Genomic DNA, 16,182 nt, shown 5'->3' with positions numbered 1-16,182 from the left:
TGTTTCTTTTAGCAAACATTGAAGACGGGACCCACAGACGCGAACACCTTACCAGGGTGAAATTACCAGCATTTGTTAAGATTGAAAGTGTATAAATCAGGGGTGCCCAAATTCTTCCCTATAAAGGGCCAAAAATTAACCTGGGTGGAGGGATGCAGGCCAAAAGTAAGCATTCATGTTATATCACTTTATATATTTTGTCAGTACGCTGTCAGCACACCATCCGCTGGGGAAAATGGTTGTACGAAGGAAGGGGCCTGTCACACAATACAATATCCCTCCTTCCAAACTGGACCAGTCAGCACTGGAGAGAATGGAAAAGGTGTTACACATGGCTCTTCTTTAAGGAGCTTGGGATGAACTGTGTGAACACAAGCACACAACCCCTTTGTAATAACGTTGTATGCACAGATCTAGCTACAAAATTGCAATGGAAACATGCATAAAGTTCAGCCAGATCTGCGCAGCATGGCAAGAAGTTAAACATGGCCATTGCTTTGGTTCAGTTTACTACTGTACTTTTAGATGACCCGACACTCTCTTGAAATGTATAGACCATGACTTAGACTAGTGGTTTACATGTTAAGACCCTGAAGATGATGTTATTACAGCGCAGAGTCGAAATTCAATATGTTACATTAAATCTGTTAACATAATATCAACCACAATTTTCACAGAAAATTGAATGGCATTGATTGAATTAGCCACCCTCACTGTTTTGAGATTGCCTTTCAATCTAGGAAATACATCATAAATCATAATCTAACTATCTGATGGAGATGATGTTATTACAGTATGGAGTCAAAGTGTATGCTGTGCAATAACATATCAACTGTGATATGCAAAGAAAACATCTTAAGGCTGCCAGTTGAATTAACTAACAAAATACCACGGTTATAGGAATAGAGTCGAAGTCTCTGTTTGAAATGGTAAAAACAGCTGCCTTTTACCTGGGGTAGCGAGGCAGAAAGTGCGGTTCGAAACTGAAAACAAAAGATTGAGTGCTACACTCATTCTTAAAAAATGCATTCAATCTGTAGTCATGTCTAGTGAGACAGCTCTCTATTTAGGCAGGGGGGCGAGTCGTTGCTTTCTGTTTCGAACAGAGCCTATGTCTACCTTGTGAAAGATGCTTTATGCGCGTGTCAGTGTAACTACACTGTATTGTAAATTGGATATGTGAACTTTCTAAACTGGTTGCAGTTCCACTCTGGTTCCATGTGAGGGCGATTACGGGCGAGTGCAGAATGAATGGAGGTCTACGGTGGCCTGACATCGTCATTCTCAATGATAGTCAGAATTTGAGTCTTACTGCTCCATTGGGATGTGATTATGGGGCGTGTTTCAACCGATAAAGGGGGCAAAATGCCTCTGCATCAGGGGTGTCATGCAAGCCCAAATTCTAGAGGGGCACAATAAGGGTCAATGAATGCATTTTGTGAGAGGGGGTGTGAATTATATCAGCGGGGGCCCGGGGGTTCTCCCCCGTGAACATTTTGAAATTCTGACTGCTAAACACCATTTTAATACAATTTGTACAGTTTTGAGGGACAGGAATACCTTAACAGAGTTAAAGGAACTGTATGTAAGAAATGTATTTCAATTAATCATAAATTGGCCTGATATCTCACTAGACATTAAATCATTGAGTGCCAAAAACATAATATTACATTTTTAGCTTTTTTTAAAAAAAAATTACAAAACTAGACACTCTAACACACCTTATATGTGATTTTGGGAACTCTGTGATGAATGGAAATGAAATATATGACGATCGTGAAACTCATGAAAACGCACAATCTGGACATTTTATCTGGACATTTTACCATAACTCGGTTGCCGCTTTGGGTCGAATCAGTGACGCATGCACGTCAGGTCAAAACCAGGCCATTTTCGTGGGTCTATCACTAGGTGGCAGTCTCGCCAGGTCTCGCTGATCACTTCCCGGAAGGTTTACACAAGTAAGTAACAGGCAACACCTCATATTTCATGAAAGACGTTATATATCTACATTTCTAGAAAGAAACAGCGATTTTGATGAAAACTAGCCACTGTTTAGCTTGGGATTTCTCAGGAACAGAGGCGTGTAGAAATACAAGGTTTGCACCCACCGAGAGCTTAAAGTCTCACCTTTTAATCGAGCTATTGTATGTGTTCATAGCTATAACAGAGAATATGCTGTGGCTGTACAAAAATCATCAACAATGGTCTAGATTGCTGGCGAGGGTCCAAATCTCAGTGGTACATCTCACATTAAAGGTGTGAAATCTAAGACAAACATTAGTTGATGCAATAACTTGCTCCCTCTGTCTTATATGGTTTCACATGAATACAAATTATACAATATATTATATGAAAAAATATTTATTACTAATTATAATTCAGAATTCTGAGGTGTCAGTGCCAAAAACGTAATATTACGTTTTTAGCTTTTTTTAATTACAAAACTAGACACTCTAACACACCTTATATGTGATTTTGGGAACTCTGTGATGAATGGAAATGAAATATATGACGATCGAAAACTCATGAAAAAGCACAATCTGGACATTTTATCTTAAAACTCTGCTTTTGATGGTTGCCGCTTTGGGTTGAATCAGTGACACATGCACGTCAGGTCAAAACCAGGCCATTTTCGTGGGTTTATCACTAGGTGGCAGTCTCGCCAGGTCTCGCTAGGTCACTTCCCGGAAACTTTACAGGCAACACTTCATATTTCATCAGACGCTACATCTCCATTCCTAGAAATAAAACAGCGATTTTGATGAAAAGTAGCCACTGTTTAGCTTGGGATTTCTTAGGAACAGAGGCATGTAGAAATAAACGGTTTGTACCCACTGAGAGCTTAACGTCTCACCTTTCAAACAAGCCATAGTATGTGTCCATAGCTATAGCATAGAATACGCTGTGGCCAAGATACAATGATCAAGATTGCTGGCACTCTGGGCCAAAGCTTCCGAAAACAACGCGGCATTCAATGAGTTAACCAGGGTGATCGTTCTGTAGCTGACTACTCTGTCTTTTCGGACCCTTGCAGCCAGAAGCGGTTGGAAGGTGAGATCGCTCCTCACCATCTACCGACTTGGCTTCAGACCTGAGATCCAGTCTGAAATAGCCTGTCGAGATGACAACCTGAATCTCGACACTGTGGCCCGCCATGCACTTTAATCCGGCCTGCCGAACATTTAATTAACTAGGCCGCTCTCTATTTTTTTTCCAGCGATAGACGACGTTATGATTAACTTTAGGCTACTGCAATCCAGGGCTTTGAACCGATTTTTTTTTCCAATCGGTTCGTTCCGAACAGAAACGGAATTATAATGTTTCCGGTTATGAGTTCCACCAATAAATTGACGTTCCCGAACCGGTTAGAACAAAAAAATACTGTTCCCGGAACGGTTAATTTCGTTCCTGTCAGCTGTTTAATGCTATAGAATTATGTCACATCTTTCTCATCCAGCTTAAACCAAATGTAATAATATTACAACCATTATTACATTATAATAATTATATTATTAATAATAATAATAATAATTAAATAGGCCTACCATTTTTTCAAATGTGTAGTTTATTGTTAAAAGAGAAAATTTCCACACAAACGTAACAACATTATTAAAACACATGGTTATGCCACTCGGGCAACAACTGTCGGGGGGGAAAGGCCATCCAGTAGGCCTAATGTTCGCTAGTCCATCATTAACGTGGAGTCGACAAATATAGCTATTGATATTGTGTTTGGAATGAGCGTTTTAATTAACGATGGATCGTAATTTACCTCTTATTTAAGATGTGGAGTGGAGACTTTGTAATCCACCGCTCTCTCTCCATTCAGTCAGCGAATGTCTGATGTGATGTCACACAGGAAGTGAACCTCAGCCGTCATGGTAACGTGCGCAGGAAAATAATTACTTTTTTTTTTTAGTATATTAGGCAACGAAAACTTTGAGGAACGAAATAAAACCGGTATTAACCGGTTACCATTATTTTTAAATAAGTGTTCCTGTTCCAGAACATAAAAAATAATAACGTTTCCGGTTTCGTTTCTGTTCCCTGTAAAATACAAAAAGTTCCCGGTTTTCGTTTTCGTTCCTTGAACCAGTTCAAAGCCCTGCTGCAATCTGCTTTACACTGCTTAACGCAGGTACTACAACTCACTATTGACCATGTTCACAAAGAAACACTGAGTTTGTTTGTTATTAATTCACCTATCCATCCCATTGTCCTAGGATTACCTTGGCTCCGTCAGTATGACCCTCATATTTCTTGGTCTAGCAGTAGGGTGCTGGCCTGGTCTCCAACCTGGCAGGACCAGTGTATACAGGTGCAGTGTTCCTCTAGATAGATAGATAGATAGATAGATACTTTATTGATCCCCAGGGGAAATTCATCCATCGAGAGTTCGGACGTCGGAGACATCAACATCCCATCTGAATACCATGATCTAGCTGAAGCTTTCAGTAAGGCGAGGGCCACGCAACTACCACCTCATCACCCATGGGACTGCGCCATTACTTGTTGCCAGGAGCACCACTACCACGTTCCAGAGTTTATCCCCTGTCTTCCAAGGAGACGATTACCATGCAGGAGTATGTAGACAAAGCTCTAAGATAAGGCTTCATTCGACCATCCACATCACCGGTGTCAGCTGGTTTCTTTTTTATTGAGAATAAGGATGGTGGATTACGCCCTTGTATCAATTACAGAGCTGTCAATGCCTTCACCATCAAATACTGTTATCCACTTCCATTAGTCCCTTCTGTGTTGGAACAACTTCGGGGTGCTGGCTGGACTTGCGAAGCGCATACAACCTGGTGAGGATACGAGAAGAAGATGAGTTGAAGACGGCGTTCTCTGCCACCACAGGTCACTATGAGTACCTAGTACTTCTATATTAGCTAATGCTCCATCCGTATTCCAGTCATTTGTAAATGAGGTTCTCAGGGACATGCTTCACAGGTTTGTTGTTGTTTTTTATTGATGACATCCTCGTATACTCTGATAATATGCAGAATCATGTGAAACATGTGAGGGCAGTACTAACCATACAGTTCCCAGGGGTTACAGATGGATAAGGAGAAGGTGCAAGCGGTTCTGAATTGGCCAAGGCCCAAGACTACCAAAGAGGAATTTCAGCTCTGTTGCAGCTTCTCTGACCACACTCCTGAAAGGATCCCATCGTCAGTTCTCCTGGACACCTGAGACCGAGGAGGCCTTCAAAACCCTGAAGTTGAAATTCATGTCAGCCCCTTTACTAAAGCATCCAGACCCAGCGCTACCTTTTGTGGTAGAAGTTGTTAGATTCTCTGGTTGTTGCGTTGTGTTTTAGTTCTAAGGCAGGGGTCTCAAACTCAAATGAGCTGGGGGCCAATTTTGCCAACGTCATCTGATTGGAGGGCCGGCTATTTCTGAAAATGCAATGTTCTTTTTTTCAAATACCACACAAAACTGCAAACAGAAAGTGCAAGTGTTTTTATCTAGTTTTAGACACCTGTGCTAGCAACCTTAGCTTATAATAAAATAATGACAAAATAAATATTAATACAAATTATAAAATAAATGAAAAACATAAAAACAGGTATGTGTGTGTGTTTCGCACGAAATAAAAATATTTCCTCTACCTGGCAAACTAGGCATCAGGGTTAAGAAAGCAACACCATTGGAGTTTTATATCAAAATTTCAAAAGGCCATGGCTTGAAAGTGGTCAGAGATAAAGTCCTACTGTAAATGTAAAAATCTTTGAGTAAAACAAAAGTTTATGAAGGGGGTAAATTTACCCATCTAATTTGTCACTGGATGGCAAGCACCTCAAATTATGCACCTTTTAGTAAATACTGGATGAACATATTTAAGCAGGTTTACTTTCCTTTTTTCATATTACCCATAACAAATTAACAGGAAAACACCTAAGATGTATACCAACACCTAAGATGTTGTGGTTTAGTAATAGATTACTACAATATAGGCCTACAATAAAATTCTGGTCAAACAGTTCCTATCGCGGGTAATCTGCAGTAGCCTACCCAGAAATTCGCATCATATTGCGGGTGACTTTGTAGTTCTTTAGAGCCCTATTTCTACTAGCCCTGCTGTCTGTACCACATCCATTACGGACACTATCATCACGATTACCACTGCAACCTCCAAGCTATGTTGGGCAGAGGGTCGAAACAAGCATGGTATGCTTAGTGGACACCGTTGTATACACGCACCTCCATTCACAGACGCACCTTGACCATCACTGTCATAGACGATCGATCATAATCTCCAATAGGATATTCTCCTTCAGAATTAGAATAGGTGAATAACATAGCTTACCTAAGACTTCATCACACGTGAACGTTTTTCAACATTTGGTGTAGGCCTATTTCTGCTTAATTTCTGCTTCAATATGGCCTGCATCGCTTCCGCGTCATTACAAATGCACGTCTTTGTGTTTCTCGCGTGTAATACAAGTATTTCCTGAAAACTTTGCGCAGCGATTTTGGGTTTGAATCAAGCTCTGAATGTCTTGCACATAGTGGAGCAGAGTAGGCCTACAAATGAGATTTGTCACCATACCTGGATCTATCGTCTATTTTAATCAGTATCGTTGTTTGTCGCAATTAATAGCCTCAAGGGCCGGATTACATTATTATTTTGTCATACGTCGCGGGCCGGAATTGGGCAGGATGCGGGCCGGGTGTTTGAGACCCCTGTTCTAAGGTCTGTATTGAAGATGGTCAATAAAGCTTGGCGGCGGGATCAGGATCGGCGATTAGATAATGATTTATTGTAGATGGTACAATAATGAATAACAGAACACAGGCTAAGTCTCAAACAGTAAAACTGTGCAGAGTCTAACAGTTGGGGTTGTTATTAGAAGCGGCTGTTGAGCCTTCCGACAGAAGATGCTCCTCGGGTTGCTTCCTCGATCCGTCTCCGAGTCAAAACCTAAGACAAAGCCTGTTAAAACATACAAACGTCAATCATGCCAACGTGGCAGGTGCCAACCAGTGTACACAACCCGGCCCTGGCCAGATGGAGATACTAGCCCGAATAGGCAGACATGCTGTCTCCCTCGGCCCATGTTATCACTGATGTTCCTCGGATGTTCCTTGGCCTGTATGACCTTCCTGCTGGTACACAGGCCTAAGACACAGTTATGTACAATAATATGAACCTCTCCACGTTGTATACTACACACAGATGTAACATATGAACACATCATAATACAGTGAGAATACCCCAGAATTCTACAAAGTAGATGCCTCAGAGGTGGGGGTAGGAGCCATACTGTCCAAGTGTCAAGGTAATCCTGCTAAACTTTTTCCATGTGCCTATTACTCTAGGAAACTGTCCCAAGCCGAGAGAAAGTATAAGTAAATATATATACTCTTTTGATCCCGTGAGGGAAATTTGGTCTCACAGTGAGGTGAAGCACACACTAATCCAACAACAGCGGCGCTCGGGGAGCAGTGAGGGGTTAGGTGCCTTGCTCAAGAGCACTTCAGCCGCTTTCTACTGATCGGGGTTCGAACCGGCAACCCTCCGGTTCCAAGTCCGAAGCGCTAACCAGTAGGCCACGGCTGCCCCCTCAAATTACGATGTGGGGAATAGGGAGTTACTGGCTATCAGGCTTGTTCTTGAGGGTGCACAACATCCCTTTGTGATATACACTGATCACAAAAATCTACAATATATACACACCGCCAAACGCCTTACCCCCCGACAGGCCAGATGGGCCTTATTCTTAACTCGGTTTCAATTCACAATCTCATATTGCCCTGGCTCAAAAAATGTCAAAGCTGACTCTCTTTCTCGCATGTTTGAAACTGAACCCACTTCTACTGCCCCAGAACCAATCTTCCATTCGGTGGGATCTGGAAAGAGAGGTTCTAGAGGCCTCAGCCCAGGATCCTCAACCACCAGAATGCCCTCCAGATCAGGGTCTATGTGCCAAAATCTCTGCGCAGCTGTCTCATTACTTGGGCGCACAGCCCCTTGGCATCAGAAACTGATTAGTTTCGTCATACAGGAAATGCCTTGAAGCAGTCATTACGAATAAAGGCTTTTCCACAAAGTATTTAAGAAATTTCAGCAGGCGTGTTCAATACTTTATTCCTGTGTCATTCCATTTTATTACACATAACTCTACCTCAATATTTGGATTTTTTTATGGGTGGACTATCTGAGTTGATACTAATGTCTGGTGAAAATTTCATGCAAATAGCCTCATTGGAAGTATATACTTACTGAATTTTTTTGATGTGTTCAATACTTATTTTCCCCGCTGTATGTCTCCACAGATGCAACATTCAATGGAGAAGGATTTCCTTGCTGAAGAGGTGGCTATTGATATCCAGCGCCATGAGGAGATTATGAAGATAGGATAAAATTAGGGGGAGGACAACACAGAAGGTTCACTGGATCTTGCCACCGGGGGCCCTGGTATGGCGGAGGAATGTGAGGAGCCAACAGAGGAAAGGGGGGAAACTCGACCCCGAGTACTTGGGACCTTTTTCAGTGGCAAAGGTTGAGGGGAAAAGTGTTGACCTGATTGACAGCAATGACTGCACTTTCCCTAGGGTCAGCATTGACCACTTGAAGCTGTATGTGGAGAAGGTTCCAAGAGTGCCCAAAAGCATAAGTACAAGTAAGTATAAGTATATATTCTCTTTCGATCCCGAGGGGGAAATTTGGCCTCTGCATTTATCCCAATACATCCCAATTCCGATACATATTACAGTAGTAAAAAAATAACAATGAATACAAATTAATGCCATGTGCTTGCAAGTAATTGATATTCAAATGCCATGTCATCAAAAGGCATAACAGATGCCTGGGGAGGTAATAAAGCCCATGTCCTGCTGTCCCGCATGGGCCGATACAAAATGTTTCATTGGGACATTGCAAGAACTGCACCAGGACAGGAGTTGGAGAGTGAGGTAAGTTGTGTTGCACTTTAGGGGGCATCTGATATGTGCTTGTATAGTAATATTGAAATAAAGTACTTAATTAATACTTACATCACATGACAACATTAATTTCCCAACCCTGTTCTTGCACTTCAGGTGATCAACGCACTGCTCAGTAACATGGTTGCTGAAACAAACAAGGTGGGGGGAGGAGGCTCTTTCCTTTGATTAATTTGAAATGACAAGGATCTGGGAAGGAAAGGGGTCAAGATTGAGGGTAGGCCGAGTTGAAGTTGGTTCTGTAAAAACACTCAAACGTTGACGATGTCATGTCAATGAGTCTGTAAATGCTCCTGTTTTTTTGTAGTGTGATCCCATACAACAAAGACCTAAATATGGGTGCTGTCCATGAGCCAAGCCACTGGATATTAACTGTACAGTACGTGCTAATATTTGGTCTTGCACATGCGCACACACAGAAACACACACATGGTCCAATGGAGGCTACCTCAGAATTGCAGAAAAACTGCAGGGAACACCCAACATATTTTGTAGACCTTTATTCACACAAAATATGATGAGGACAATGTAAGCATATGTGACTTCCTGATTCTTTAGGTGATCTTTCCCAAGGAAAGACACAGTATTGTGGTGGACCCCCTGTGGTTGACATATGCAAGGTCAAGGCTTTTAACTGCAAAGAACTGTCTCTAGTAATGGAAACCATAAAGAAGGAAGACTCCTACCCTACAGATAAGATGATACAGGCACATCATTGCACTTTATGGCATTCATCCGGAAGAAAGGATGTAATGTGTCAAGGTGGACAGCAGGCACTGTAGCACACACGTTGCAGGCAGATGGCAACTCCTGCGGAGCCTTTGTCTTGAAAGTAAGTTTGTTTTTTCTGTGTGGGCTGAGTGGTTCCAAACAATACAAAGTGTTGGAACATATGACCAGTTGACCAATCAGCTAATTAAGTTTGTGTCACATTAGTATGCTGAAAGGATACTAAAAGAAGAGCCACTTCTATTTTCAAATAGCAGAGCAGCAGTGGCTACAGAAAGGAGGTGGCCAGGGCACTTTTGAACAAGTCTGGTAATGTAGCTTATATTCTGGTCTATAATCATGATGCATGCATTCCTACAAATATTTATAAGTTTTATTGTATTTGTATTGTACTGACACAATTGTTGACAAGTCTTATTGTTGTCACTGATGACCAGATGACCTAAGTGAGCTGTGCCACCATTGTGGAGAACACAAATGTTTGTGTAAAGGACCAAAAACAGACAACCAAATGGGTAAAGGATTTTATCATGACACTTCAATTATGGCATTTCACTGTGTATTTCAAATATGTACTCTGAAATCGTTGCTATGTTGTCTTCATCTTTGTTGTTACAGGTCCAATGTGACTTATGTGACCGGTGGTTCCACATGACCTGTGTTGAATACGTGGACCATGGCAGCCCCGGGAGCAATCCCTTTAGTTGTGCTGCGTGTAATGTATGAATTAAATGTAGTTCTATCTTGAAATGTTTTTTTGTGTGTGAGTCCATTTTTGCAGAGTTATAGTGGGGTAACATAATTTGACAGTCAAAATATGTGACCTGTCCTGCTGAAGTTCACAGCAGTGATGGAAGCTGTTTGGTTAAACATGGGACAGTAAGGAGTCACCTGAGATGTTTTTTTGTGCATACACAGATGATAACAAACTTTTATTTTCATTTTTGAAAGCTGCAAAACATGATTTCCCTCCCCCCATTTATGTTTATGAATAGCCTATGAAATTTTCACAATAACAACAGCAGAATTATCGTAAACATAATTTCTAGTAGTATAAAGTCTGCATTTTCATCAACAAAATATATCTTAAAAAAATGACATTGCACGACCACACAGCACTACACATATTTTGTAGTTCTACCCAAAAACACCTTGAGTTGATACATTCATAAAATCAACTCAACCACAAAAGCACTATCTGTCTTATCCATTTATAAAATATGTGACCGATCTGGCTGAAGTAGCCTAGCCTACTGCATGTTGAGTCCATCTGTTTAGACTACCAGTGATGAGAGCTACTTTCTCGCTATCATTTTCCGTTTTAACCGGTAGGTTGTTTGTTGATGAACTACAGACTATATAGCGTTTACTGTGCATTTGAATTTCAGTAAATGGATCTGCATTGAAATTTCAGTAAAGTAGTTCATTTCTTTGATGGCCCGTTCAATATTTTTGGACCTCTATGATCTTACGTTATTTGCGTAAGTGCTTCGTCAATGTGTCAGTACAACTCAGTCAATTCATATAGCGCCCTCTAGAGTCACAAAATTTGGTGCAACACCGGCTCCGTCCACTCACTCCACATGTATGCGCACAGAGAGAGAGAGAGAGAGAGCGTGAGAGAGAGTTGCAGTGTTCATGCTGTATATAAAAAACACAGAGTGCCCTACAATTTGGCGCAGTGACTGATGGTCACAAGTGAAAACAGAGCAATAGCTTGTAACAAGGGGGGACTTCCATCTTTGGGATTGTATGTAATATTTTCCACAAATGCCACAACAATGAAGAACCTCACTAAAGCTTATTACTGTTTTCCAGCACTGAACTCTTCATGCACAAAGGATACCAGGTCACCAATTGGATACTTCATAATGTATATATTATTTTTTATCTGTATCTGTATCTACGGTCTTCCTCAATCTCTTGGTGATCATTTCCATCTCTCACTTCAAGCCACTACTCACTCAGACGAACCTGTTCATCCTCTCTCTGGCTGTAGCAGATTTACTAGTTGGCCTGTTCGTTATGCCTGTGGAGAGCATCACATTAAAGGAGAATTCCGGTGTGATATTGACCTAAAGTGTATTGAAACATGATACTGAGTGTGAACGTATGTCTCATAGCCCATCTCGGCTTGTCCCCTGCACTCCGAAATCTGGCGCTAGTTAGCCGATGCTACTAACAGGTTTTCAAAGGGGGTGCCTCGGGCATCGGCCTACACTGTTTTACACCATTTACGAGGCTCAAAGTAGCCCCACACTTCATTGGTAAACTTCCGAGGGCCCTAACATTTAAAACGAGACATTGAGAACTTTGAAAAAGTCGATTTATACAGACTTTTTGAAAAAGTCGATTTATACAGACACAAATTTACCGTTCGCCACCATCTTGAATTTAGTCACACATGGTATGGGATGGGAACAGGTATGATAAGGGATCAGATTCCAAAAATAATTCTGTGGAAGCAACTGGAATCCATGCATTTCCAAGGAATTATTTTTGGAATCTGATTCTTTATCATCCCAGTGATTCGTACTCGTCACTCGACTTATCGTGACTAAATTCGAGATGGTGGCGAATGGTAAACTTCCTGAAGGTACTGTCTGTATAAATCGTTTAGATCTTGCAGGGTCACCATTTACAAGACTGCAACTAGATTCCTTTAAATTATTACCCATCGTGCAATAGATATCAACAGGAATTGAAATTATAGCCTATAAACTCAAAATCATATTTTCGTGTTTTTTCTGCAGCATTGTTTCATGCGTGACATAGAGTTGTTCTGTCACATGAAAGAGCCGACAAAAGATGTATAAAATAATTATATAGGCTACAGCTGTCACCTACTTTGCCCCTTCCTGTTTGGTGTTGGAGAGAGGTAACTACATGTATATTGTTTTTTATATTCTTCACGTCACTATTTGCATGAGCCACGACTAGAAAGACTAGAAACCGCTAAGATTGGCACCTTACACTTAAAGTTAAACTATGCAGTATTGGCAATTTCCTTACTGTTTTCTCGGTTTTTACTTGTTTTTCACTGGCTCTGTCATGACGAATGTCTGAGAAACTCCATCGCTACCTTTTTCTAGCCGGTGCCTGGCGGGTATGTGTATTTGAATGCAGTAAAGCAATTTGTTACACTCATTATAATTCCTGACACCGAAGCAGTCGGCCCTCAGTTGCAAGCGTGGTTTTTCCGCTCACAGGCGCTAGGGGGAAGCAAGACGGCCACAATTCAACCCGAAAAAAGTCATATAACCATTCCAATGATTCTGAAGCTGTTAAATGAAGGTAAATTAAGCTTAAAAACTTGCATATTAAGCTAAAAAAAACCTGCATAGTGTGCCTTTAACGATCTAAGTGACAGGAGCGCGCAGCGATTCCAGTACAACTCCTATGATTTCTGACCAAAATCGTACAATGTAAGGCCGCCATTAAGTACGAAACAATGTCTGACCTGTCGCAAGTTCACCAAGCTACTGATCTCATTCCACAAGCCTAGAGCGCCCTCTCGCGGCTGTAGACGGTAATGTTTCATGTAGAATTCATGTCAATTCATACTGACTAACATTTTAATAACATGTTAAATAATATATATTTTGATATCTATATTTTGAAGTCACACCTGCAGGACCAGCCAAAGTATGAAAAAAAGTCTGACCTATAGTCCAGAAAATACGGTAATATTCGTGTTTCGAGTTGCAGTCGGATTGATTTAAATATTGGGCAGGACTCAGGAGTGTGTGATTCTGTGTGCGCATGTTTGCTTATTTCCTGAAAAAGTCTAGTGGGGTTACATACCCATTAAGTTTCAAGTGCCCCGGTGTTTTGGTGTCATTGACCAACAATTCAGGAAGTTGGTATGATCTCCTATATACTACGAACTCCTATATTCTGTATCTCGAAAAGAGAAGAGGCAGTCAAGAGGTCCGCTCCAATTTTCGATTGAAATTGTAAAATTATATTCAATTTTCTAATAATCTTTTTTTTGCAAGTCAAATAAATGCATATTTAAGATTTAATTTAGAGTTGTATCCTGATTTTGTATTTGTGTAATGTAATGTTGGATAGAAAAATGGATAATTGGGTGTTTGGGACATTCTTGGTATGCTCAACATATCTCAATAATGCCAAACTAGGAAGTTGGTATGAAAGTAAATGCTCACATGTAATAAAAAACCTTACATATTAGTATTATATGGACTATATGGACTAAAGTATTTGGCCATTGCACCTACAGGAACTTCAATGACATCCCATTATATGTTTGATCATTATGGGTGGGCCAGACTTTGTTATTAATAGATAGCAATCCACATGAGGATCTGAAAAGTTGTTTTTCACAGCTGCCATTGTTTCACCAACATATAAATACAGGGTCAGTATCTGGAGTAATCAGTAGAAAAGTTGGGTGTGCTGCCAAGCTGGGACAATACTATCGTCAGGACAACCAGTCACGGTAATGGAAGACCCCTGGAGAGCTAATCGCTGCTATCCAGCCCTGAACTCTTCATGTACAAAGTTTGCCAGGCCACAGGCACTATACATAATCATGTACATATTTTTGTCTTCAATATCTGTGTCCACTGTTCTTCTAAATTTGCTGGTGATCATCTCGATTTCTCACTTCAAGCAGCTTCAGACTCCAACCAACCTGCTCATCCTCTCTCTTGCTGTGGCAGATTTATTGATCGGACTGATTGTCATGCCTGTGGAAGGGCCGCGTTTAATTGAAACATGCTGGTATTTTGGGGACACGCTGTGTAACATATTTCCGTTCATTTATTCAGTGGCTGTTGCAGGATCTCTGTGGAGCCTTGTATTAGTTTCCATTGATCGTTTCATTGCCATCAGTGATCCTTTAAGGTACTCATTGAAGGTCACACACAACAAAGTAGTTATAATTGTTGTTCTTAGCTGGTGTTTTTGTCTACTTTATATTTTCTTCTTTCTTTATGACCACCTTACTGAAATGGAGCCTCACAGGACATGTCACGGAGAGTGTCTGCTCACAATCAGTTTCTCATGGATTGTTGGTGATGTTTTTGTGTCATTCATTGTGCCTTGTTCCACGGTTATAATTTTAAACATGAAAATATTCTGTACAGCTAAGTATCATACAAAGGTGATTAACTCTGTTACAGAAAGAGAAAGGGCTGGTAACAAGGACACAATAACAAGTAAGAAATCCAGCCGTAAAGCTGCAAAAACAATAGGGGTACTCGTTACAGTTTATTTGCTCTGCTATATGCCATATAATTTAAGCATTTTTGCATATGGCACTGACTCATTATCTTATCTATTTAACTGTCTTGTATGGATTATGTATCTCAACTCCTGCATGAACCCAATAATATATGCTTTATTTTACCCATGGTTTAAAGTCTCAACCAAGCATATCATCACCCTTGCAATACTTCATCCAGGTTCCTCTTACTTCAATGTAAATTCTGATGTGAAATAGCTGAATTGACACAATTGTTTAACCCTTGTAAGGTGTTCATATTTTTGTTACTCAGCCAATGTTGGTCTGTTGGACCCACCACATTATTAGGCTTTTAAATCAATACAGCCATAACAATTTATGAAAAACTACTTAACAGGTGTTTACTTTAGCTCAATTACCAATGTAATAGACACCATTTATGGTTCATATTTGTCATTTACCCCTGTGAGATCACGTGTATGATCATTTTCGGGGTTTTTTGTGAGAAAACGAGGAACAAAGAAGAAAAAAAACAGAAACAAGATTTTTGATCATTATTGGTGCTTATTTCTTAGAACTTAATCAGGTGAAAGTACTTGAAATGTAACAATTTTGTAACTTTGTGGGAATAGCAGGTGCAGAAAAAAACATTCCCGCACACAGACACTTACACTCAGACACGCACATACAGATGCCCAGACACACACAAAGACACACACACATACAGCAGGCCCAGTTAGGAGTAGGACACAGTTAAGGTACATAGCACCTACAATTACACTCGGGTCCTGTAGACCCGAACACCTCATAGTTATGTGTAGGGGGGTGTACTGTGTGCAGTCATTGAAAATAAATTATTTTTTATGTTCTTCACAGAAAATAAGCCAAGGCCAATGAGTCTGAGTTAAAAGAAATAATAAATAGCATAGGTAACTTTTAGCTGTCTGGTGTCTTCAAACTTCTGTTACGTTTTGTTTCACCTGGCAGCTGTATTCAGCACTTAACATTTTAGCATTGCTAGCTCTAATGTCAGCCGAAACCTTTTTTTAAAAAAAACCCTTTTTAATTCAGATAAATGCCCAGGACACAGAAGAATCGCAGCAACAAGTTAAAAAAAAAAGTATCAATTTTATTAAATAAATATAAATAGTCCTTTAAAATAACTTAAAAAGATCCATGCAAATTGTTACCTTAATTTTTTTAAGTCATTTCAACTCAAACGTTTTTTGGAGTAAATATTGTGAGACTTTTATAGTTCATTCATTCAACCTTTATTTCATGCTCGGAAA

At 40.4% G+C, this 16,182-nt stretch overlaps 1 protein-coding gene across 1 annotated transcript; it reads left to right on the top strand.

Moving 5' to 3' along the window:
* Positions 1-14,149: 14,149 nt before the first annotated feature.
* On the top strand, positions 14,150-15,151 carry LOC121709787 (trace amine-associated receptor 13c-like). Its single transcript, XM_042093387.1, has one exon. The coding sequence runs from the start codon at positions 14,150-14,152 to the stop codon at positions 15,149-15,151; it is 1,002 nt and encodes a 333-aa protein (XP_041949321.1).
* The last annotated feature ends 1,031 nt before the right edge of the window (positions 15,152-16,182 follow it).

This window comes from Alosa sapidissima, chromosome 5 (assembly GCF_018492685.1).
Source record: "Alosa sapidissima isolate fAloSap1 chromosome 5, fAloSap1.pri, whole genome shotgun sequence".
NCBI lineage: Eukaryota > Metazoa > Chordata > Actinopteri > Clupeiformes > Clupeidae > Alosa > Alosa sapidissima.
Note: the sequence above shows the minus strand (reverse complement) of the source record. Positions and strands in the feature narration are given on the sequence as shown.

Bases quoted from the DNA above. Each gene is read 5' to 3' on its own strand.
- LOC121709787 (XM_042093387.1), top strand. From the start codon at position 14,150: ATGGAAGACCCCTGGAGAGCTAATCGCTGCTATCCAGCCCTGAACTCT.